The sequence below is a fragment of the Oncorhynchus keta genome, chromosome 3 (genome assembly GCF_023373465.1).
Source record: "Oncorhynchus keta strain PuntledgeMale-10-30-2019 chromosome 3, Oket_V2, whole genome shotgun sequence".
Taxonomy (NCBI): Eukaryota; Metazoa; Chordata; class Actinopteri; order Salmoniformes; family Salmonidae; genus Oncorhynchus; species Oncorhynchus keta.
Window position 1 is genome coordinate 16,442,816 of NC_068423.1, and position 27,010 is coordinate 16,469,825.

At 42.6% G+C, this 27,010-nt stretch overlaps 1 protein-coding gene across 1 annotated transcript in view; it reads left to right on the forward strand.

Annotated features, from left to right (window-relative positions):
* Positions 1–13,157, forward strand: part of LOC118367777 (anthrax toxin receptor 1-like) — a 29,980-nt gene extending 16,823 nt beyond the window's left edge. Inside the window, exons 12-18 of the mRNA XM_052491105.1 lie at positions 777–855; positions 1,070–1,165; positions 2,338–2,376; positions 3,104–3,202; positions 3,383–3,550; positions 3,756–3,836; positions 10,389–13,157. Coding sequence (XP_052347065.1) covers positions 777–855; positions 1,070–1,165; positions 2,338–2,376; positions 3,104–3,202; positions 3,383–3,550; positions 3,756–3,836; positions 10,389–10,649 — 823 coding nt within the window. The 3' untranslated portion in view covers positions 10,650–13,157. The remainder of the gene's footprint in view (positions 1–776; positions 856–1,069; positions 1,166–2,337; positions 2,377–3,103; positions 3,203–3,382; positions 3,551–3,755; positions 3,837–10,388) is intronic.
* Positions 13,158–27,010: the final 13,853 nt, after the last annotated feature.

The window sequence follows — 27,010 nt, forward strand, 5'->3', positions numbered from 1 at the left end:
TGTCTTCCTCTCTGTCTGGTATTTTATTCCTGAACATCCAGTTTCTCTAGTTAACTCCCTCCTCCTCCTTCCCTCTCTCCCATTGTTTTTCACAATTTTTTTTCTCATCGTCTTTCATCTTCTTTTAGTCTGTAGAGTCATCTAGCAGTTAGCACCCCATGGTCAAATTGATCCTTCTCCCCTCACACACATTCACACGCATACTCACATCTCCACAAAATGTGAACATGGCCCAAGTCCAACTGACCATATTTTTCCCTTGATCGTTACTTCTATCAGGGATAACAGTGGAGTCTACACAGCCGTTTGCTGGCACTGAATTTAACCCACGGACTCCAGACAGCCAAACCAAATAATGCTTATCAGTCAAAATGCCCTAGTTCGCATATCCTGTTGATCAGTCTGCGTGCTTTGCAACCCTAGAAAATGCAGGGAATTCCAAATGAGGCTTTTTATCACCAAAGTTTTAGAAGTTTTCCAGGCTCCCTGAGGTCACATGTGAATAATTGTTTTGCACCCAGAAGAGAAATGTACTTGCAGTAGTTTTTGGAGATATGAAGAAATGTGGACATCAAGGGTTAAACCAACTGTGATACCAGTGCCCTACTTAGTCTCAGACATGTAATAACATGTCTGCGCATTAATAGTTTTGTTTGTTGGGCGCAAAGCTCTCTTTGTGTGGCACCTTGGCACTGGACAACTGTGTCCTTTTGCTATTCAGTGGTCTTGGGCAAGCAGGTCTTAACTAGTCTAATTTGTCTGTTTTTTTGTTTCAGGGTTGTTTATCTACAAGTGAGCATGAATGAAGGCCTGTCGTTCATCACTAGCTCTGTACACATCACCACCACAGAGTGTGTAAGTATGCTCTACCAATCACATTACAACTACTACTCAAAACTTACTAGAAATTGTCTAAAGTTGGGAAACAATTATCCAATTTCCATGATTTTGCATTGAATCTTTGGTTTGTTTCTTCTATCTGAATCGTGTTCTGTTTTTTATTTCTGCTTCCTCCTCCTAATGTTAGTCGTAACCCTGTCTTAACTCTGTCTTTTATCTTCCCTGGCAGTTTGATGGCACCATCCTTCTCGTCACCCTCCTGGTTCTGTTCCTGTTAATGGCCGTGCTGTTCATGTGGTGGTTCTGGCCCCTCTGCTGCACTGTGGTTAGTGTAACCCTCCATTAACAGTTGGTTCAATATGATGCCGATTATGGGCCATGTGTTATTTTACAGGTGTAGGATTTTAATTTGATCACCCGGTTGCAGGAGAACTTTCCTGCAATGTATGACATTTAAAACATGTGGTGTATTTGTGATTTGAAAAGTCTTCTGAAGTTTGTTATTTCTACTTCGAAATTTCAGACATGATTTTTATATCAAATGTATCAACCCCTACAAAAATGTCCATTCATTATAATCCACATAATAACTCAAATTTCCTGTTACTGCAGGATTATTTTCCTGCTATAGCAAACTGGCTCAAATTAAGGTCCTACATCTGTATACTGTATAGAGTAGACCCTATAGCAGAGTCATTTTCATTGGAATGACTTATGTAATTACCGTAAACAAAGTAACCTGGTTCAATCTAATGACAATTATGTTGTTATTGTTTGTAAGGGCTTTTACTTACCAGAAAACATTACTTTAAACGTTTGTAACAAACGTTCTTTCAGTTTTGCAGTTCATTCAGATAATGAATGATACATCTGTGGTTTTCCTTTTGTTGAACAATAAAAGATGATTGCCACATCTAAACTGCCGGCTAAATCTATTTTTCAACTATAAAAAAGAAATCATGTTTCTTTGCAGGATACTTTTCCTGACGTTCAAGAACAGCTGAATTGTTTTTCCTTGTTTTTCTGGTTGTCTTGATACAAGTTTCACCATCCAATTATGTCAGATCTACAGGAGTGCAACTTTCGCCACGGCGATACATTCAGGCACATGGGAATGATTAGAATATGGCAAATATTAGACAGTTATTGCATTCTATCCATTCTGGCTTTCTCAGGCTATCTGAGACCTGAAACAGATAGGTGGGAGGGGATACAGGCTGTAGCCAATTGATTCATGCGCAATTTACCTCAATGGATAATGAAACACTTTAGCCACTACATTTTTATTAGACACTGTAGTTTTTCTGGTGTCATGTCATTACATCCAGCTGTTTTATCAAAACAAGATTGTTAAATGGATACGCACCCTAGCAGGCGATTGTCTAATCTATTTTCTATGCAAACGTTCTCAATGTCGAAAAGAAAAATCACTGGAAACATAGCTGGTGTCCAACAATTGAGATTAATGTGACTTTCTCCCCTGAACTTCCTGTCAAGGTGATCAAGGAGCCTCCTCCGCCACCCCCTCCAGAGCCAGTAAGTCAGCTCTTAAATCTCTGAAAGTATACGCATGCATTATAGACTATACACACACACACACACACACACACACACTCAGTCACACACAGGGTCTCAATCATAGCACAGGCCTATTAGTGAGCCAGGGAACGCATCATCAAGCTCAGTGGGGTCTATGCTCAATAAGTGGGGTCTATGCTCAATAAGTGGGGTCTATGCTCAATAAGTGGGGTCTATGCTCAATAAGTGGGGTCTATGCTCAATAAGTGGGGTCTATGCTCAATAAGTGGGGTCTATGCTCAAAAAGCAACAGTATTCAGATGAAAAATCGAAGAGTAAGTGACAAAATGTTAAGTGATGCAGTCATGAGGACTTTTCAGGGCATTTCGCCACAGAAGTTGATTACAAATAATAAGTCTTTGTCACATTTTCCATGGATGTGACACAGCTGTTCGTGAAGCAGAGTCATTATATTCTATTGATCTCTGATGCATGAATGGCCTAAAGCGCTTACTAATTCTCTATTTTACTCTCACTGGGAGTCTTTCAATTCTATTTCCTTTTTGGCGGAATTCTTGTTTTATTTTCTGTGAAGCTATTTTGTTGGTGAATGAAATAAGCTTTCATACAAGGCAAGTGAGATAAATTGCTCTTTGTAGACGCTTACTATCATGGCCAAGAATATGGGAAAGATGCATAATATCGTAACACATGAACACGTGCTCCTATCTTTTCTCTCCGCCAGGAATCAGACGATGAAGATGGCATGCCCAAGAAGAAGTGGCCCACCGTGGATGCATCCTACTATGGAGGAAGAGGAGTCGGAGGAATCAAAAGAATGGAGGCGAGTTGGATCTAATCCACTTTTGACATTGAAATTGTCAAGAGTCTTTATCCTCCATATTTCCTCACAAACACACCAAAGTTGGAACTTTATTATAGACTACGTCACTGCCCGTGTGTAGTATGTAAAACCCCTTCTGCGGGTACTGTAGGTCATATAAGCTGTGTTCCACTCCTACAGGTGCGCTGGGGAGGGAAGGGTTCAACGGAGGAGGGGGCTAAACTGGAGATGCCCAAGAACGCTGTGGTGAAAATGCCAGAGCAGGAGTTTGAGCCTTACGAGCCCAAGCCCAAGAAGGCCCACAACAGGAAGCCAGCCGCGGATAGGAAGTGGTACACTCCCATACAGGTAGAAACACACTTATCTTCTCTTTCCTTTCTTCGTTTCTTTCTAAGACTAGTATGTACACTCTCTTCCTCACTACCGCTACATTTATAATAGGGTACTGTGTAGTATGAAAGAACATATTGGACATGCACACTTACCAGTTTGCTAGCTAGAATTAATTTTTGACAGTATTCACCGTAGTCGTTTCTCTGTCTCTTGTCGGCAGGGTAAACTGGACGCCATTTGGGCCCTGTTTCGCCGCGGTTACGACCAGGTCTCTCTCATGAGGCCTCAGCCAGGAGAACATGTGAGTACTAAAGCCTTAAAAAACCCTGGGAGCCCAGCCTTAGTCCAATCCCTCATCAGACAGTCCAATCCCCAAAAAACGCCCCCGCAGTGGCCAACACCTCACCAGTGCCAAGATTCATGACCAGGCAGAACCCAACACCTGCTTCAAATCAGCCATAAAAGGGAAATAAACCAGGACTGTGGACACACTCCAGGAAGTTCCTCTTAATGTTTTAAAATCTCTACTTTCACATGTTTTAACTTTGCAATGCTGACCCTTTGTATCAAAATGGAGATTGGAGTTTGGATTGAAGTTGGTTTTGCTCTAGATATGCACTTTGGAGGGCTGGACTATCTGAGGGACTGTATCCCATAGATCTCCCATAGATCTCTTTCCTTTGAGAGCTGCAGCTAGCCTGTTGAGATGGCACCTCTCCAGGTCCTAGTTAAAATCATGCGTTATTTGCAGAAAATCTTCAATAGCCCTTTTTAAGTGGAATTCCACATTTAAAGAGTATTCTCTCGGCCAAAAATATGAAATGAGAAGACATGACTGTACTGCCAGATAAGCTCTCAACAACGACACGGGAAGTCAGCTATCAACCGCAAAGAGGAACAATGATGATTAGCGTCCTTCAGATTTCTCTCGGACAAAAAGATGTCGATACTTTGTTCAAAGGGTTTGACCCAGGAAAGCTTTTAACGATCGCCACCTGCAAAGGGTTACGTGACGCAATGCTTACTCCAGTGGAATCGTTTCCATCCCTCCGTGTAATGGTGTCGCCTACTCTGGTAATTTGCGGTCGGTTACGAAGAAGCACAAAAATTCAGAGGCAGGCCTACTTGTACTGGTGTAATATGTATTTTTTCCTTCAGGGAGGAATGAACACACATACAAGGCAGAGGAGCTCTTTTCTTTCCTGTGTAAAGTGTTACCTGAGGAGACGGGGCCATGCTTGTTGGTAACACAGCTCTTTCACTCTCACACACACACAGGCCATATTGGTGTTCACAGAACATGTACAGGCCTTGTGTGTTCCACTGGATCCATTTGGCCAAGATCAGATCTGGTTTCCCGACAGACATATTTCAGTCTGTTGCTATGTTGCATTTTATCACCACGCAGATTGCTATGACGACGCCTGTATCCTGAATGGCACTATTGAGAGAAGCCTTGGCTAAAAGCCTTTCCAGTACAATTCCATAAAACACGACTGAATGCTCCTCATATCCACAGTAGAAAGGCTGATCTATCAAGCCCAGTTTCCTTTGATTTCATCAGTTTACAATGGACCTGCTATGTCCCCTAGTCTATGCATCCTATGAATACAACTCAAGTAGCTATTGATCTAACTCCATGACTACTGAAAAACAGAAAGGCAGCATCTGTTGCTCTCTCTTTCTTTCAATTTCAACTCATGAGGCTTTGTTGGCAAGGGAAACATATGTTTACATTGCCAAAGCAAGTGAAGTAGATAATAAACAAAAGTGAAATAAACATTGCACTCAGGTTCCAAAAGAATAAAGGCATTTAAAATGTCATATTATGTATAAATGCAGTGTTGTAATGATGTGCAAATAGTTCAAGGGAAAATAAATAAACATAAATATAGGTTGTATTTACAATGGTGTTTGTTTTTCACTGGTTGCCCTTTTCTTGTGACAACAGGTCACAGATCTTGTTGCTGTGATGACAACAGTGGTATTTCACCTAATAGATATGGGAGTTGATCGAAAATGGACTTGTTTTCGAATTCTTTGTAAGGTCTGTGTAATCTGAGGGAAATATGTGTCTCTCTAATATGGTCATACATTGGGCAGGAGGTTAGGAAGTGCATCTCAGTTTCCACCTCATTTTGTGGGCAGTGTGCCACAGCCTGTCTTCTCTTGAGAGCCAGGTCTGCATTCGGCGGCCTTTCTCAATAGCAAGGCTATGCTCACTGAGTGTTCATAGTCAAAGATTTCCTTAAGTTTGGGTCAGTCACAGTGGTCAGGTTTTCGGCTTTCTAGTTTGCTCAGTTTTTTGTACATTCTTTCCAATGTGTCAACTAATTATCTTTTTGTTTTCTCGTGATTTGGTTGGGTCTAATTGTGTTGCGGTCCTGGGGCTCTGTGGGGTCTGTTTGTGTTTGTGAATCGAGCCCCAGGACCAGCTTCTCTCCAGGTTAATTTCTTTGTTGGTGATGGCTTTGTTATGGAAGGTTTGGGAATCGCTTCCTTTTAGGTGGTTGTAGAATTTAACGGTTATTTTCTGGATTTCGATAATTAGCGGGTATTGGCCTAATTCTGCTCTGCATGCATTATTTGCTGTTTTACTCCGTACACATATTATATTTTTGCAGAATTCTGTGTGCAGAGTCTCAATTTGGTGTTTGTCCCATTTTGTAAATTCTTGGTTGGTGAGCGGACCCCAGACCTCCCAACCAGGTCTAACAGAATCTGTGCAGAACATCTAGGTCTAACAGAATCTGTGCAGAAGATCTAGGTCTAACATAATCTGTGCAGATGATCTAGGTCGAACAGAATCTGTGCAGAAGATCTAGGTCTAACAGAATCTGTGCAGAAGATCTAGGTCTAACATAATCTGTGCAGATGATCTAGGTCGAACAGAATCTGTGCAGAAGATCTAGGTCTAACAGAATCTGTGCAGAAGATCTAGGTCTAACAGAATCTGTGCAGAAGAGAAGATCTAGGGGCTGCTGTAGGCACTCCTTGGTTGGCGACAGAAGCACCAGATCATCAATAGACATTTGACTTGAGATTATAGTAAGGTGAGGCCGGGTGCTGCAGATGATTCTAGTGCCCTCGCCAATTTGTTGATATATATGTTGAAGAGGGTGGGGCTTAAGCTGCATCCCTGTCTCACCCCCGGCCCTGTGGAAAGAAATGTATGTGTGTTTTGCTAATTTTCACTGCACACTTGTTGTTTGTGTGCATGTATTTTATACTGTTGTATATTTTTACCCCAAAACCACTTTCAATCAATTTGTATAGCAGACCCTGATGCCAAATTGAGGTGAACACTTTTTTTAAATCAACAAAGCATGAGAAGACTTTGCCTTTGTTTTGGTTTGTTTGTTTTTCAATTAGGGTGTGCAGGGTGAATCCGTGGGCTGTCGTACGGTCATTTGGTAAAAATCCAATTTGACATTTGCTCAGTACATTGCTTTCGCTGAGGAAATGTACGAATCTACTGTTATTGATAATGCAGAGGATTTTCCCAAGGTTGCTGTTGACGCATATCCCACGGTAGTTGGGATCAAATTTGTCTCCACTTTTGTGTCTTCGGGTGATCAGTCCTTGGTTCCAAATATTGGGAAAGATGCCATAACTGAAGATGATGTTAAAGAGTTTAAGTATAGCCAATTGGAATTTGTGGTCTGTATATTTTATCATTTAATTTTGGATACCATCGACCCCACAGGGTTTTTTGGGTTGGGGGGTTTGTATTTTGTCCTGTAGTTCATTCAATGTAATTGGAGAATCCAGTGGATTCTGGTTGTCTTTAATAGATGATTCTAAGATTCGTATTTGATCATGCATATATTTGTTCGTTGTTATAGAGCCAAACACATTGGAGAAGTGGTTTATCCATAAATCTCCATTTTGGATGGATAATCCTTCATGTTGTTGTTTGTTTAGAGTTTTCCAATTTTCCCAGAAGTAGTTAGATTTCTGACGTGCTGTTTTCCCGTGGTGTATTTCTGTATTGTTTTAGTGATTCACAATAGTGAAGGTGTAGGCTCAGGTTTTCTGGGTCCCCATGTTTTTGGTTGGATAGGTTTCTCAATTTATTTCTTAGTCATTCTTCATCAAACCAGTTGTCATTGTTGTTCATTTTCTTAGTTTGACTGCTTGACATTTTTGGATTTGATAGGGAAGCTGAGAGTGGTTAGGTTTTCTACTGACAAGTTTACTCCTTCACTATTACAGTGAAACATTTTGTCCAGGAAAATGTCTAGAAGAGATTGAATTTGTTGCTGTCTAACTATTTTTTGGTATATTTCTATACTACTTTCCTTCCATCTATACTATTTCTTAATATTGTGCAGTTTCTTTGACTTTGATGCCTCATGATTGAGCATAGCTCTGTTCAAGTAGAGTGTGATCTCCCCTTCTCTCTCCCCCCCGTTCTCTCCCTCCCTCCTCTCTCCCTCTCTCTCTCTCTCTCCCCCCCCTCCCTCCCTCTCTCCCTCCCCTCTCCTTCCTCTCTCCCTCTCCCCCTCCCTCTCTCCCTCCCCTCTTCCCCCTCCCCTCTCTCTCTCTCCCTCTCTCCTCCCCCTCCCTCTCCCCCTCCCTCTCTTCCCCCCTCCCTCCCTCTCTTCCTCCCTCCCTCCCTCTCTCTAACTTCCTCCCCAGCTTTACTGTGGGATTCTCTGTGCTGGTTTAGAACACCCAGACACACTCCTTGTTTGCTTAGTTTCGGTTGAGTGTGGTATAGTGCAGTGTGTGTGCGCTTGTGTACTGTGAGCACAGCCCTACAGGGTATGATTATCTGTGCATAGTCTGGTTTAGTCATATCCCTCTCTCTTTGTGCAGCCCTAGTCTTAATTCGCTGGCTCCACACCGCGACATAGGACCACAGCTATGTCTCCAAATACTCTCAACTTCTCAGCGAGCTCCTACATAGAACATCATGTGTTCGAGCAGATCGCCTCCTGAGGTTACATTAGAGGCTTTGATTTAACGTCTGACAGAGTGTTCTCAATGCGAACGACATGATGTAATAGCGAGCAGAGATATATATATATATATATATATGCCATTTAGCAGACGCTTTTATCCAAAGCGACTTACAGTCATGTGTGCATACATTCTACAACCGCGAGAGTCGTCTCAACAAGTGGGGGGCCCATGACAAGCATTCTGACGTAACACAGGCTAGTCTGTTTTATGAGCTCTGGGTTTTAATGGTAGACGTTAGAAGAGGGAGGTTTGAAGGGGCATCTTTGTTTTGCCTTTGTACTGTAAGTTCCGTTTCAAAGTCTCGCACCAGATTCTTCTATTGGTCTTTCAATCAATTCACGCTTGTGCACCCCAATACATGTCAGATGTTTTTAAGTTATGTACCCAGTAGGTCCCTCAGGTCCTCTGGCACTGGCCTTTTAATTATCCTAAAGCCTTGGACCAAGATGCACGGAGAGGCATCCATTAGTTCTTATGCCCCCAGCCTCAGGAACAGCCTGCCAGAGAACCTGAGGGGGGCCGAAACTGTGGACATAAAGAGATCTTAAAACACATTTTTTTTTGCTTTTCATTAGGGTGCCTTTTATTCGTTCAGTTTTAATGTAATTATTTTGTTTTTATCCTCTTATGTTTGTTGTGTAGTAAATATTTCAGTTTTTATTTATTGTTTTCATTTGATTTTTTCCTGTGAAGTACATTCAAATCAAATCATTTTATTGGTCACATACACATCTTTAGCAGATGTTTTTGCGGGTTTAGTGAAATGCTTGTGTTTCATGTCTGAAATGGGCTGTATAAATAAAGCTTGATTTGATTTGACCACAGTGGTTCAATGTTATGAACTCGCAGAAAGGTTGCTAAAATGAGCCTCTCTCAAAGGGTCTGCAGACAACGTATGCACTGAGAATGAAAGAATATTTGATTAGAATCCATGACCCTTCTCATGTTCTCATCCTGTTATTGACTTGATTGAATGTCAGAGACCGAGTTTGTTTACCAGAGGATTTCTGTATTTTTTCTACCCTCATATATCATTTACATATCAAGATGAATGGAATGTGTCCTCTGTTGTTTTCATTGCAGCCACTCAGGGTGTGTGTGTGTGTGTGTGTGTGTGTGTGTGTGTGTGTGTGTGTGTGTGTGTGTGTGTGTGTGTGTGTGTGTGTGTGTGTGTGTGTGTGTGTGTGTGTGTGTGTGTGTGTGTGTGTGTGTGTGTGTGCGTGCGTGCGTGCGTGCGTGCGTGTGTGTGTGTGCATATGTTAAATGGCTCTCTAGTATGACCTAGTAAGTCCATGTCTGCCTAGCTGCGTGGGGAATGGAAAAGGGGCCACTGGGATGTCTGTCTGTTCAGGGCATAAATCTGAGTTAGACCATATACCGCGAGAGTGCTCTGTAAGACACCACTGTGGTCGAAGTTAGGGGTTCTCACTATGTAGGGAAGTAGCTGTGGTGGACGAGAATAGGGAGCAAAAGTTTATGCTGCAAAAGGAACGTATTGCTTTGAATTGACTCAAATCACAGCAACCCCCCCACCCCCCTCTGTCTCTACATTTCTCTCTCTCATTCTCCATATGGTGCTATAAACAACTTGGGGTTATTGGAAAGCGGCCACAGTTTCATTGGTAACAGAACTTTGGAACAGTTTCATTGGTAACAGGACATTGGGCTGGAAGGAGAGGGTAGAGAGGTCACAGCAGGGGCTGATGGGTAAGACACCTGTGTACTGTACGTGGGAAGTGGGCTGGACCATGTGGGGGAGGGGAGGGGGGGGTGCAATGTAATCTGAGTTATGTCTTTACTGTAGCTTAATGGGGTTCTGTATACCTCGTGACTTTTAGGACATTGATCACCATGTAATCGGATGTTACGGTCTCTTTCCCCCCAGGGTCGATGCATCAACTTCACCCGGGTGAAAGATGAGGCAGCGGCAGCAGCCAAGGCCCCTCCTCGGGCCCATAGTCCATCTGCTCCAGACTACCGTCCCCTGATCCGCCCCACTACACCGCCGCCAGCACAGAACAGCTCGCCCCCGCGGGCACCGCCCATCACCCAGCTACCCCCGGGGCCACCCCCCTCCCGCACCCCCCCAGGGCCCCCCTGCCCCCCTCCCTCGCGCCCCCCACCGTGCCCCAACAACAGACCATGAAAGCTATTTAGGGACCCCACTCCAATAAAGCAATAGTCCCCGCTGCCAAAGATGCTCCCTCAACCAAAAATAAACATGGTATTTATTTGAGTTGGGGTGAATTTAGCAGGAGATGTAATGGTTTGTTGCTGGGCAGCAAAAGATTTAGTCATAGGAGGAAAAATACTACAATGGATGAAATTTGTTTCTCAACTACTGAGTATCCGATGATGGTAAGTGTCAAGGTGACAGTAGAGTAGACTGGGCCTTTGTGTGGCTTTAGTTATCACTGAGTCGATTTACTTTCAACCACAAGGATTGGATTTTTTCTAGTATGACGAACCTGCTGTCAAACCAATCTAGATTAGCTTTTTGCATCTCTCTTTTGTGAATATTTACATATAGCTTTTTAGATCTCTCTTTTGTACATTGAAAGATTTCATAAGGGCAAATTGTTTAGGGGGTCACACAACAGGGCTTGATTATGTTTTTTTCTCTGATGTCCAAATTAGTTAAACTCAGTTTTAGCCAGTGGTGGAAAAACTACCGAAGTCATACTTGAGTAAAAGTAAAGATACCTTAATAGAAAATGACTCAAGTAAAAGTGAAAGTCACCCAGTAAAATACTACTTGAGTAAAAGTCTAAAAGTATTTGGTTTTAAATATACTTAAGTATCAAAAGTAAATGTTTTACTTTTGATGATTTTCTTGTTTTATTATTTTACAGCTAGCCAGGGGCACACTCCAACACTCAAACATAATTTACAAAAGAAGCAATTGAGTTTAGTCAGTCCTCCAGATCAGAGACAGTAGGGATGACCAGGGATGGTCTCTTGATAAGTGTGTGAATTTCGCCCAATTTTTCTGTCCGGCTAAGCATTCGAAATGTAACTAGTACTTTTGGGTGACAGGGAAAATGTATGGAGTAAAAAGTACATTATTTTCATAAGGAATGTAGTGGAGTAAAAGTAAAAGTTGTCAAAAATATAAACAGTTTAAGTAAAGTACAGATACCCCTAAAAAACGACTTAAAGTAGTACTTTAAAGTATTTTTACATAAGGACTTTACACCACTGGTTTTAGCCCATGTCCATATTCCCATTGAGAAACCGATTTTCATTACTCCCATTTGGTAGTGTTGCCGGAAGCCATAAGCATATAAGCATAAGTTGACACTGAGATACTTTTGATATGGACTGAACGCGTAGAATGTGTATATGTTTTTTATTAGTAAATGGAAAATCATAGCATATGAGATGTGTATCGACAAAATCTGGCATTTTTAAACACTTTGTCGGTCAATATCTGAGAGTGAACCAAGGTTTACCTAAGTTAATATTGGTAATTGTGCACATTGAATGCAGTTCAGATATGGCATTATTTTAGTTTTCTTTCGTTCATTTGTTTTTTATCCCTTTTGACTCATGAACCTCTCAAATCAAACAACCAAAGTCAGGTCATTGTTCTGTCATCATGTTTTTACATTCCCAAAACTACACTAATTTGATACCTTGTATCGTTTACCTTTTGTTTTTGACCACAATCACATTGCAACTGCAGGGCAGTTCACCACGTCTCTAATTTATTAACCCCCAGACCTAGAGGAGGGTACTTGAATACGACAAAGGTGTCCACTGACACACTGTGCATGTAAACAAACTATTCACGCAACTTCATACGACAGCGTTTCTCAACCCCATTGGTCTATAGTCCGGCACTAGGTCATGGAATATTGCTTCCTTAGTGCAACTGTACTTTATCTAAAGGCTATTAAAAACATGGTGAAATCTGAGGGATTTTTCTACGAACCAACAGCGATTCAATCAAGTCCCCAAAGGAGGAAGAACTACAGCATGCCAGTCCTTGGTACAGACAAAGGTTGAGGAACACTATTAGAAACGTTTTACACTCGATACCTTTCAGGATTTTTCTACTTAGATTTTTCTACTCTCTTTGTATAATGTACTTCATTCGATTATGTACTATAATACCGTTGAGTTACTATATTCCTTTGATATCTTGTAGCACTGCTGAAAGCGGGAGGAGGATGATGATGATGATTAAGAGGTGCATACATTTACTTTGTTTGTATTGGTACAATAGCACAAATAAAACTAAAAAGGCACCCAAGTGTAATATACAAGTTCTGCTTTTTGACAATGATGAAAGCCCTCCATTTCATTGACTGGATTGATGGCTTTTATTAGTACATCACCCCAAACAAGCAATGACATACAGTAGTTAGAGGAGCAAGCAACAACATTATATACACCTCATTATTGTGTCCTTTTTCTTTTATCTCTACGCTTCACAATGACCATTAGGACCTTTGTGGAGTGGTGTTCTGAGAGAAAAAAAACTCTGAGATGCTAAATGTTAACCATTGTTTTACATGTTAACCATTGTTTTACATGTTAACCATTGTTTTACACGTATTAATGGGAGTACTGAAACAAGTATGGAAAGACATGAATGTGTTCAATGTTTTTTTTTTAACAGTATTAATAAAGGTTGACTTCCAAGCTTTTATATGTGACTAATGGGTTGTTTTTACGTGTGTGTGTGTCAAAATCCAATGAAAAATGTTATTGGTTGCGTACACATATTTTGCAGAAGTTCTCGTGGGTTTGGCTAAATGCCAATGTTCATAAAACAATACACGCAATCTGAAAAATGTAAAGAAAGGAATTAAGAAATAGTAGAACGAGTAATGTCAGAGTCCAGAATATAAATATATATGTATATGATGGTGTGTATGGACATTATAGGCAGCATATGACAGTATATTCATTATGGACTGTGTGTGTGTGCGCACATGTGTGTGTGCATGTATGTGTGTGTGTGTGTGTGTGTGTGTGTGTGTGTGTGTGTGTGTGTGTGTGTGTGTGTGTGTGTGTGTGTGTGTGTGTAGACAGTATATGAATTATGGAGTGTGTGTGTGGGAGAGGGAGAGAGACCTGGCTGAGGTGAGTGAGGTCAGCGATGGTGCTGGAGTGAGGTTGATGAGGCTCCTTGGTGGTCCTCACCCACCTGTCGATGTTTGGGTGAAAGGGAGAGCTGTCCACCTGGGCCAGGGTCTGTAGGGTGGCTGTGGCTGCCCTCCTCACCTCACAGACAGAGGAGCTCAGACAGGCCAGCAGGGAGAGCAGCACTATGGAGGGAAGAAATATTTACAACTTTGTTACTGATACACCAGTAATACTACAGACACTTGTTGAAATGTCTTCTACTGCAGTGATTGTGAGTTTTATTACGTCACAAACAGAGCAGGCAATAAGCTTAACGTACCACAATACTGTAGACAGTTCTCTCACCCCAGACAAATGACACATATAGGATCATTCTCAGACTGTGCCAACAAACTCTATGTAAAGCACAATGAAATACAGCAAGCTTTTAAATGATGGGAATTATGAGAGGCTCTGTGTTGTAAAAGAAGCAGTCACTGACCCCATTTGAACACGCTCTTTGGTGCTCCACCCAGAACATTTGGATAGGAGACATCTGTAAAGAGAGGCAGGCCTCCCCAGGGACTGGCCCACCCTCTACTTCTGCCACACACACACACACACATTCAGCAGCTTCTGTATGATCCACTATGTCATTTAGATAACTATGATATGGAGTTGTGGTCACTTCACATGTCACATTCACAGGGCCCAAAGAGGTTGTTTGTGTAACCTTGGAACATCTAATTTGTCAAGGACCCCATATTCATTCAGAGCTTCAATTGTATACCAAAAATAATGATCATTTCCACCCAACTTTAACCAAGCAATGTGCTGTCCAACTTTGTTTACATGTGTAATTGTACTTCCAGCTAATTACACAATTATTATTTTCTCATGTAGATCAGAAGACATTTCGGAGCAGAAAACGTATTGTTCATGCTGGTCTACGACTATGGGAATATTCATCATCAAAATGAAATCCCTTCTTGGGAATATTGAGCAATAAGAAGTTACAGCTATATAATTGCATCATAGTCTCGCAGAACACTTGGGGCTCCTGAGTGGCGCAGTGGTCTAAAACACTGCATCTCAGTGCAAGAGGTGTCACTGCAGTACCTGGTTCAAATCCAGGCTGCATTACATCTGGCTGTGATTGGGTGGCCCAGTGTTATCTGGGTTTGGCCATTGTTGGAAATAAGAATTTGTCCTTAACTGATTTGCCTGGTTAAATATATACATATTTTTTTTAAACTACAGGAGATGTGGAAGAGGGTGCAGGCCAGGGCCGTGCCCCTCCTTTCCCGGGGGTGAGAGAACGCATTGCTGATAAGGGATGAGGTTTTGGCCGGAGGCTTTTATCAGCATAAATCACAGTCTAGCCCCACTCACTGTGGTGAAGCTGTCCTCACAGCCCAAAGCCAAAACATCATGGCCAGGATGTACATTGTGAGAGGAACGTGATTGATGAGGACCACTCGGATGTGTATTACACTGAACAAAAATAAATTCAACAATTGATTTACTGAGTTAACGTTCATATAAGGAAATTAGTCAATTGAAATAAATTCATTAGGCCCTAATATATGGATTTCACATGACTGGGAATACGGATATACATTTGTTGATCACAGATACCTTTAAAAGAAGATGGATCAGAAAACCAGTCAGTATCTGGTGTGACCACCATTTGGCTCATGCAGCGAGACATCAGTGGTCCTTCTGTGGCTCAGTTGGTAGAGCATGGCGCTTGTAACGCCAGGATAGTGGGTTCGATTCCCGGGACCACCCATACGTAGAATGTATGCACACATGACTGTAAGTCGCTTTGGATAAAAGCGTCAGCTAAATGGCATATATTATCTCCTTCACATAGAGTTGATCAGACTGTTGATTATGGCCTGTGGAATGTTGTCTCACTCCTCTTCAATGGCTGTGCGAAGTTGCTGGATATTGGCGGGAACTGGAACACGCTGTTGTACACATTGATACAGAGCATCCCAAACATGGTCAATGGATAACATCTCTGGTGAGTATGCAGGTCATGGAAAAACTGGGACATTTTCAGCTTCCATGAATTGTGTACAGATCCTTGCGACATTGGGCTGTGCATCATCATGATGAAACATGAGGTGATGGCGGCAGATGAACGGCATGACTTTGGCCTCAGGATCTCGTCACAGTATCTCTGTGCATTCAAATTGCAATCGATAAAATGCAATAGTGTACGTTGTCCATAGATCATGCCTGCCCATGCCATAACCCCACTGCCACCATTGGGCACTGTTCACAACGTTGAAATCAGCAAACCGCTCACCCACATGACGCCATACATGCTGTGTGCCATCTGCCGGTACAGTTGAAACCGGGATTAATCCGTGAAGAACACACTTCTCCAGCCAGTAGCCATTGAAGGTGAGCATTTTCCCACTGAAGTCAGTTCCGATGCCGAACTGCAGTCAGGTCAAGACCCTGGTGAGGACAATGAGCGTGCAGATGAGCTTCCCTGAGACGGTTTCTGACAGTTTTTGCAGAGATTCTTTGGTTGTGCAAACCCACAGTTTCATCAGCTGTCCGGGTTGCTGGTCTCAGATGATCCTGAAGGTGTAGAAGCCGGATGTGGAGGTCCTGGGCTGGCGTGGGTACACGTGGTCTGCGGTTGTGAGGCGGATTATGGTAGAGAAATGAACATTAAATTCCCTGGAAACAGCTCTGGTGGACATTCCTGCAGTCAGCATGCCAATTGCACGCTTCCTCAAAACTTGAGACATCTGTGGCATTGTGTTGTGACAAAATGACACATTTTAGAGTGCCGTTTTATTGTCCCCAGCACAAGGTGCACCTGTCTAATGATCATGCTGTTTAATCATCTTATTGATATGCCACACCTGTCAGGTGGATGGATTATCTTGGCAATTGAGAAATGCTCACTAACAGAGGTGTAAACTAATTTGAGAGCAATAAGCTAATTGGGCATGTGGAACACTTCTTGAATCTTTAATTTCACCTCATGAAACACGGGACCAGCACTTTACATTTTGCGTTTATATTTTCGTTCAGTGTAAAATAAAATACCCTGTGAAACTATCATGGACTTTCTTTTGGTAAAATATCCTCAAATAGCTGCCCAGTATTCCCAAAAAGGTTTCTGAGATAGCTTTCTCATTGTGAATTTGGCTGCCCTTTGTCTGGAAAAATACTGCATTCGAAAAACTATTCCCATTTCCTGTTTATTCCCTGTTATTCCTGATATCAGAGTGTTTTAAACGGATTACCATAATTACCTGACAAGGTGATGAAACTGTGGTAATTTATCCCTGAGGGTTGGAGATAACAGACCCCCAACCCCACCCAACCTCTCTTGTTGGACCAGTAAATCCCCTGGCTTTTTGTTTATGCATCAAGACCAAGCTGAGAAACCACGTACATGAACAGTTAGTGGTCTTTTTTTTCAGTCTAACCCCAGGCTGAGAGGAATGTGCTGATGATTCTGTTTTTTCCTCAGCGTCTCACATTACAGCCCAGACTGAAGACTGAACCTCCATGACCCAATCCTTATTCCTGCCTCCTTCCCTGCGCTAGTATTGTCATTAACCCTCTATTTCGATGCCCTTGTATCCAGGGCAACTTCACACTGCAAACAGAAGAAGGATAGCTGTCGAGTAAGCGGCCCACTGAACACAGATGTCAGTTCAATGTCAGTTCAATGTCTTGGTTTAACGGTCAAATAACGTGAATTCAACGTAAAATAAATATATGTACTAATCATCACCATGTGATTGGATTTAGGTTAAAAGTTGAGTGAAAAAAAATGAATTTCCCACACATTGATTACTTTTTGGAAATCCATTCAGTTTCCCACATTAATTCAACATCATCACGTTTCATTTTTTGGTTGAAATGATGTGGAAACAAGGTTAATTCAACCAGTGAGAGAGCACAGTAGGCTTTGCATTCAAATCAGTGTTTAAAACGGCCAAAGTTAGTGTTCATTCTCTATGTTAACATGTGAAGAAGGAAATGTTTGGGCAGTAGACTACATTAAAGTTGTTATTCTCTTGTCAAATAAATCTTTCTTCAAAACATCTTATTTTTGACAAAGTTATGTGCCCTCGCTCTGATTTAACACCAAAGCATTTCAAACTTCCAAGATTTCAATTAACTGTTTTTGCTTGTGTCTTGTTGTTTAGTGCAGGTAAGACGGTAGCTTGGAAAATAGATTGAAGCTGAATTTCATTGAATAGAGTAATGATGGAATCTTTGGGTTTTGAATTCCCTGAATTCACTACTGTCTGGCAACTCTTCTCAGAATATATTGTTTCATCCTTTTTTCTTCAAAATAGCATGACTTAATCATGAGGTTTTGGGCATCATCAGTTGGAAAAACCCAAATACTTCAAGGCCACAGCCAAGTCTAGCATGTGGTTCCTACTCTCTCTCTTTCTACTCTCTCTCTCTCTCTTTCTCCTCTCTCTCTCTTTCTCCTCTCTACTTCTTTATACTCTTCCTCTTTCTACTTTCTCCTTCTTTCTACTCTCTGTCTTTCTCCTCTCTTTCTCCTCTCTGCCTCTTCTTTCTATTGCTCTCGCTCTCTGTCTGAAACAGCAGCCACCTCTGAGTAGTCTTGGGTGATTTGCGTTTTGTCCTATAGAAAAGCGTGAGCAACAGTGCAGACACTGTTCCATTCCCACGAGTGGTAGGTCTGGGCCTAATGTTATTGAATGTTGGAATTATAATGTTTTTCTTCTCTATCTTAACTTGAATGAATAAGAGTCTTTCTGGTCAGTGGGTTTATACATTGAGCGTTTAGTAACGAGCAGGATTCCTCAGATTAAAAGTTAGGCAGCAAAAATGCCAGCTTGGCTGTGAATAGTATTACAGTACTGTGATGCAAACGTGGCACCCACATCTGCCCCCAGCCCCCCTCTCCCACTCTCCCACTCCCCCTTTCACCCTCTCCTCTCTGCCAAAGGGCTGAGAGAGAAAGAGAGAGAAAGAGAGAGAGAGAGTGAGTGACTGAGACAGAGAGAAAAAGAAAGAAAGAAAGAGCACACCGGCTCCTGCTGGTAGAACTGGGATATGCTCTACAAAGTCACACACACAGTTTATGTTCCACCCTCCTCCTCCCTTGTCCACTGACAGAACAGGACAGGAGAAACAGAAAACAGAGATAGATAATGTAAGAGGGGATACTAGCTGGGGAAACTAATTGGAAGTAGGCGCAGAACCGTGCCTCGGACAGCTCTGGCTAAGCTAGACTGGTTATGTTGACTCAAACGGTTGTCAGACATTTTGTCAAATGGCCGCCGCTGCCTGCTGGGTTAGACTGACTTTTTTTTCTCTGAGAAAAACAACCACAAGACTGCAGAAATAATTTTGGCATGGTAGGACTTTACTGAATAACTCTGAAAAAAAACCCACACACACACACACACACACACACACAGAGACACACACACAGTGAATGAAATGAAATGCTGTGCACGAATGTGGATAGTGCCCATTGGGAGTAAAGAGGTCCACAGGGGAAGCAATCAATATCCAGGACTCCAACAGAAACATATGCTGCTATTTCCCGTCCTTACACAACCTCCATAGAAATTAACATAACAGACTGCATGTACAGAAACATTCAAAAAAGAGCACCATATAAAATGGTGATGGAATAGACAGTTAAAGCAAGCATCAATCAAATTCAATCCCTCACCACAGTCTAAAAAACACTAAAAATGAAAATGAATGCGATCTGATACATTGAAATGTTGACACAAACCTACAGGTAACTGCCAAAATAAAGGAAACGCCTGAGGCAAAGTATACTGAAAGAAGGTACTTCCTCACAGGTGTGGTTCCTCAGTTAATTAAGCAATTAATATCCCATCATGCTTAGCGTCATGTTCCAGACACTTGTAGAATCTATGCCAAGGCGCATTGAAGCTGTTCTGGAGGCTCGGGATGGCACAAAGCCCTATTAAGACGCTTTATGTTGGTGTTTCCTTTATTTGGGCAGTTACCTGGACATTTTCCACTATCTCCATCATGCGGTCTGCGGAGAAATATTTAGGCCAGTTGCAATTATGTTGTTTTCCCCTCAAGAATGTAACCCTCTACGGGCCCATTCTACCCAATGGTCTCGCAGTATCCTGGAAACAGCAGCACATCCCCAACCACAGCACTCTGAGCGTCCCAAATGACATCCTATTCCTACTTTCGGCCAGGCTCAGGTAAAAAAAAGTAGAGCACTACATAGGGAATAGGGTATCATTTGGGATGCAGGCCTACCTTAATTCTACAGACAAATACACCGTCACCCTATTAAAAACAATCGCATTAACAGATTAGCTGGCAGAGTTTTAGCAAATGAATGGACCTCAGGATTCTCCTAAGCCTCTGGCTATCAGTAGCTCAGAGGGTGTTGGAGTTGGTTAGGGTTGGCGTCAGAGCAGGAGCCAATACGCAGCGTCCTCATTGGTCCATAGGGCTGGGATAGAGGGTGAGGAGAAGCTTTATTTGGCCTGGGGCAAGTGTTTCATTACGGGGGATGTTATTAATGTTGTTTGTGTTGTTGGTTGTTGGGAGTGCTTGCAGGGCAGGGGGCTCAAGACTTAGACAGGGAGCTGGTGCCACAGCCTTAAGGGGAAAGGATATCTGGCTCTAAGATGGAACTAGGCCACATCGAACTCAATAGCTTTAAGGTGAGATGGACACCCTGTTCTGGCTCCTCTCCCTGTCCCCTGTAATCCACAATGTGTGTCAGTGAAATATATGTTAAGTTCACAGGTGTTGATTCCTGTAATTGGCTAATTGGGATTGACTTATGACTTTTGATGGTGTGATATTGTAATATGTTGCATAGTGAGGGTGGATGGTTTACGTTAAACCTCTGTATGCTAATTTCATTGCTATATTCAAAGACATCTGTGTAGAGAGGTTAGGGAGTTTAAACCCGTTTAGGACCGGGGTTTGGTCATTGGGTCCACAGCCCACTTCCTGGAAAGACAAGGTGTTCAACATCTGCTGTTGTCCTCCCCTGGAGTCACTGAGACCATGTGGCATTATATAAGCCCAAGGAATGCTGCTCACCTCAACACAGGTTTATGCACATTTTTTTTTATTTTTTTTTTTACTAGGCAAGTCAGTTAAGAACAAATTCTTATTTTCAATGACAGCCTAGGAACAGTGGGTTAACTGCCTGTTCAGGGGCAGAACGACAGATTTGTACCTTGTCAGCTCGGGGGTTTGAACTTGCAACCTTCCGGTTACTAGTCCAACGCTCTAACTACTAGGCTACCCTGCCGCCCCAACATTGTGTTGAGGTGAGCAGCATTATGAGGTGAGGAGCATTAGTTAAGCATTTAGTGAGCGGTGGGGGAACGTTCCAGGCAGCTGGCCACGAGGAGATGGCAGCAGATTAGCATTAAAGCCCCACTAACTCCCCGGGCCTTCAACCCCACACACACTGACTCACATGAACTGTGTTCTGCAAGATCTGCTGCCCTGACAGGATTGCTTCTTCTATTCTGGTCAGAAGGCTCTGAAGGCCTTCTGTTATTCTGGACAAAGAGCTGCCCAGTTTGCACAAGATCATAGAGCAACCCTACATGCCCTGCTCCATAGCCCTCCGCCGCGAACAGCTGTGACCTTAAAATCCTTCTTCCCCGTTGACGATGCATACCGATGACATTTGCTGTAAATCAGCCCAAGCACAGAAGGGATTTACACAAGGAGTAAAACATGAAATGGTTGTGCGCCCGATAAACAGAACCTGTCCACCATTATCTAATCTTTTTTGAATCACTCAAATCCTTCATGTATGTTCTTCAACATGCCTACAAGCTATCCCACAAGACTCAGTCAGAGCGCTTTCTCAGAAACGGCAGAAATGTGTATCCCTCTCCCTTAGTATGTTGATACTGCTCGTTCTGAGAAGCTGAGAAATTAGCCCATTTCTAATGGGGTAATTTGGGTAAATTACAGTCAAAGACGCCTACGCAGACTCCAGATTGCTCAGCTGAGCACCTCAACACATTGAAAACTGTTTTGAGCACGTTTGTGCATATTTGATAGGCTCATTCTGGGTCTGTAATGGCACCACAGTGTAGAATGGCCTGATTCCACACAGGTCCTGGCTGGGCAGCCAACCACAAACTCCTCTTGAGAAATTCCATCAATAGGGCCTTTTTTCAGGGAATTTCATCCGCCCTGTAGTTTGTATTTGCTTTAAGAGGGAGAGAGAGAGTGTACTGTGTATAGTGTGTGTATAACGTGTGTGTATAACGTGTGTGTGTGTGTGTGTGTGTGTGTGTGTGTGTGTGTGTGTGTGTGTGTGTGTGTGTGTGTGTGTGTGTGTGTGTGTGTGTGTGTGTGTGTGTGTGTGTGTGTGTGTGTGTGTATGTGTGTGTATAGTGTGTGTATACGTGTGTATAACGTGTGTGTGTATGTGTGTGTGTGTGTGTGTGTGTGTGTGTGTGTGTGTGTGTGTGTGTGTGTGTGTGTGTGTGTGTGTGTGTGTGTGTGTGTGTGTGTGTGTGTGTGTGTGTGTGTGTGTGTTTTCTTGTGCATATGTACATGGGCGTCATACATTGGGAAAAATATGAAAAAACCTCAGTCGACTTGTGAAGAAATGTAACGTTACTGTATGGTGTTACAGTATAGTTTACTGAAGCATCTTTCAAAAATCTCAATGATCTCTCACGTCCGGGTCAAATACTATCTGTTGGAGTACTTGTGGGACTGTGTAGTGACATTAGGATATTATGTGTGACAGTAGGTTGAGTGGAGGCAGCCAAGCGGCAGATCTGGGGACAGCAGAAATCACAGTTGTCCTTGGCTGACCACCTCTGGTCCTGTCCTCAGGCCAATTCCAATTCAATACTGGGAATAATATTATATTAATTCATTGTCCATCAGCCTCATGTTACATAAATGGTGAAAACAGTAATGGAAAAAATCTAAACACTTTTGAATCGATGACTAAATCTGAACATGGTGTATGCTCCTAATACGTTTTATCTCCAGGGATCACTTCAAATATAAGCTCTCTCATTTGAAGGAATCGGCCTGCAGCCTATTACTGTACACTGTTTTCCAAGCCAAAAATCCTTCTTGTTCTAACATCTTGTGCACAGTGCCATCTAGTGGTGATGACAAACTAGTGACTGTTTATGAGTCAGGCTGTCTGTTGTGCATGCTACACTGGCTATAACGCTGAACAAAAATATAAAGCCAACATGTAGTGTTGGTCCCATGTTTCATGAGCTGAAATTAAAGATCCCAGACATTTTCCACATGCACAAAAAGCGTATTGCTCTCAAATTTGGTGCACAAATTTGTTTACATCCCTGTTAGTGAGCATTTCTCCTTCGCCAAGATAATCCATCCACCTGACAGGTGTGACATATGAAGAAGCTGTATGACAGTATGATCATTACACAGGTGAACCTTGTGCTGGGGACAATAAAAGGCCACTCTAAAATGTGCAGTTTTGTCACACAACACAATGTCACAGTTTTGTGGAAGCGTGCAATTGGCATGCTGACTGCAGGAATGTCCAACAGAGCTGTTGCCGCCTCCAACGTTGTTTTAGAGAATTTGGCAGTACGTCCAACATGCCTCACAAATGCAGACGACGTGTAACCACGCCAGCCCAGGACCTGGTGAGCACATGTGGCTTCTTCACCTGGGGGAGTGTCTGAGGCCAGCCACCCGAACATTTGATTAAACTGTGGGTCTACACAACCGAAGCATTTCTGCACAAACTGTCAGAAACAGTCTCAGGGAAGCTCATCTGCATGCTCGTCGTCCTCACCAGGGTCTTGACCTGACTGCAGTTTGGCGTTGTAACCGACTTCAGTGGGGAAATGCTCACCATCATGGCCACTGAAAACAGCAAGATGACAACAATCTTTAAGTCATTGAGAGAGTACATTAATTCTGTATGTGAATCCATGATAACAATGACAATGAAATCAGATTATTTCGAGGGACAATCAAGGCAGAACAATATCGATGTAGACGGAATTGCAGAATCTCCATGATACCTGGATGGAGTCTGAGGACAAAGTGAGGCAAATTATCTTGGAGAAACTGAAGATAGATCACAGGAAGATTGAGATGGAGAGCGCCCACAGGAAAACCCACCACCGGCCCAGGTGACAGGCCCAGGCCGATAGTAGCTGTTCCTGAGGTTCAAGGACAGGGTAGAGGTTCTGGAAAGAGCCAAGAACTTGAGGGGAACGTACATCTTCCTCAACAAGGACTATCCTGAAGCCAGAATAGAAAAGAACTTATCCCGGCCATGAAAGCTGCCAAAAGTGTGGGGACATTGCTTACATCCGATGTAAAAGGCTCTTTGTCCACCCTCCCTCCCAAAAGCCTGGAAGGGACAAGAGAGCCAAGCGTATGGGTTCGTAGCTTTAACCCCGCACACACACACTTGTTTGTTATTTTCCATATTATGTCTATCTCTGAGTTACCCAGGAAACGGCTGAAAATAGCCCATATTAATACATGTAGACTTAGAAATAAGTTTAATGAAATCCATAACTTGCTAATATCAGATAACATAAATATATTAGCAATTTCTGAGACTCACTTAGATAATTCCTTTGATGATACAACAGTAGCAGTACAAGGACATAACATCTGTAGAAGAAACAGGAATGCTTATGGGGGAGGTGTTGCTATATATTCACACACTACATGACCAAAAGTATTGTCAAACATCTCATTCAAAAATCATGGGCATTCATTTGGAGTTGGTCCCCCCTTTTCTACTATAACAGCCTCCACTCTTCTGGGAAGGCTTTCCACTAAATGTTGGAACATTGCTGCGGGGACTTTCTCCCATTCAGCCACAAGAGCATTAGTTAGTTGAGGCACTGATGTTGGGCGATTAGGCCTGGCTCGCAGTCGGCGTTCCAATTCATCCCAAAGGTGTTCAATTGGGTTGAGGTCAGGACTCTGTGCAGGTCAGTCAAGTTCTTCCACACAGATCTCAAAAAACAAGTTGAATGGTCGCAAGCTTCACACCACTCCAGTCAATGCTTGGCATTGCGCATGGTTATCTTAGGCTTGTGTTCGGCTGCTCGGCCATGGAAACCCATTTCATGAAGCTCCCGATAAACAGTTATTGCGCTGACCTTGCTTCCAGAGGCAGTTTGGAACTAGGTAGTAAGTGTTGCAACTGAGGACAGATGATTTTTACTCGCTACGTGCTTCAGCACTCAGCGGTCCCGTTATGTGAGCTTGTGTGGCCTACCATTTCCTTGCTCAGTTGCTCCTAGACGTTTCCACTTCACAATAACAGCACTTATAGTTGACCAGGGCAGGTGGCATCCTATGACGGTGCCACATTGAAAGTCACTGACCTCTTCAGCAAGGCCATTCTACTGCCAATGTTTGTCTATGGAGATTGCATGGCTGTGTGCTCAAATTTATACACCTGTCAGCAACGGGTGTGGCTGAAATAGCTGAATCCACTAATTTGACATGGTGTCCACATACTTTTGTATATATAATATATTCAGAGCCATATGCCAATAATTCTTAGAGAAGATCTCATGTCAAGTGTTATTGAAGTACTGTGGCTGCAGGTTCACTTTCCTCATCTAAAGCCTATTCTTTTATGGTGTTGCTATAGGCCACAATGTTCTAACAGTCTGTATCTAAATAATGTGTGTGAAATGGTTGATCGTGTATGTGATGTAAACAGAGAGGTCTACTTTCCTGGAGACATGTATAGTGACTGGTTTTCATCAAGCTTTTCGCTCAAAAGGAAGCTTCTCACTGTAACCAATGCCTGTAAACACTACAGGAACAAGATCACCCACCTGTATTGATCACATTTTTACTAATACTGTAGAACTGTTTTCTACAGTGGTTTCCGTAACCATGGTTTCCGTAACCATTGGATGCAGTAATTGGATGCTATATCTAGGAGAACCAAGGATTCAAAAGCTGGGCCTAAAATAGAATCATAGAAAAAGTTTTTGTTGTGACTCTTGTGGCTGACGTTGGTCTGATGTGATTAATAAGGAGCATCCAGACGCTGCACTTGATGAATTTATGACATAGCTTCTTCCAATTTTTTAACATACATGCCACCTGTTAAGAAATGTATTGTTCGAACTGTTAAGGTTCCATGGATCGATGAGGAATTGAAAAACTGTATGGTTGAAAGAGATGGGGCAGAAGGAGTGGCTAATATGTCTGGCTACAGATCTGACTGGCTGACTTACTGCAAATTGAGAAATTAAGAGCAAGAAACTGTATTATGAAGCCAAGATCAATGATATAAAGAATTCTGTAGAAAAACAACTTGAGTACTTCACATGAAATTACGGGCAGAAAGACCAATTCAACTACATATTTCATCGATGGCTTACTCATCACAAAACCTTTTGATGTTGCCAAGTATTTGTATTATTACTTCATTGGCAAAGTGGGCAAACTTAAGCAGGAATGCTAACAACGAATACTGAGCCATCGTATTCATGCATAAAAGAAACAAATGAAAGAAAAGCATTGTAAAGTTTGAACTTTGTAAAGTTATTTTGGGACAGGTGTAAAAAGTATTGTTTTTGATCAATAACAATCCTCCTGGCATTGACAACTGAAACCGAAAGCTACTGAGGATGGTAGCTGACTATGGCCACTCCTGTCTTTCATCTGAGTCTAGAGGAAGGTGTTGGTCCTCAGGCCTGGAGAGAAGCTAAAGTCATTCCGCTACCTAAGAGTGGTAAAGCGGTCTTTACTTGTTCTAACAGCAGACCAATCAGCTTGTTGCCAGTTCTTAGCAAACTTCTGGGGGGGGGGAAATGGTGTTAGACCAAAGGCTCAGCATGCTTATAGAGAAGGGCACTCAACATGTACTACATTGACACAAATGACTTATGATTGGGTGAAAGAAATGGATAAGAAGATTGTGGGAGCTAAACTGTTAGATTTCACTGCAATCTGACATTGACCATAACCTGTTGTTGAGAAAACACACACTACCGTTCAAAGTTTGAGGTCACTTAGAAATTTCCTTGTTTTTGAGTGGTGTGGGGGCTGTGCTTTGGCAAAGTGGGTGGGGTTATATCCTTCCTGTTTGGCCCTGTCCGGGGGTGTCCTCGGATGGGGCCACAGTGTCTCCTGTCCCCTCCTGTCTCAGCCTCCAGTATTTATGCTGCAGTAGTTTGTGTCGGGGGGCTAGGGTCAGTTTGTTATATCTGGAGTACTTCTCCTGTCCTATTCGGTGTCCTGTGTGAATCTAAGTGTGCGTTCTCTAATTCTCTCCTTCTTTCTTTCTCTCTCTCGGAGGACCTGAGCCCTAGGACCATGCCCCAGGACTATCTGACATGATGACTCCTTGCTGTCCCCGGTCCACCTGACTGTGCTGCTGCTCCAGTTTCAACTGTTCTGCCTTGTTATTATTCGACCATGCTGGTC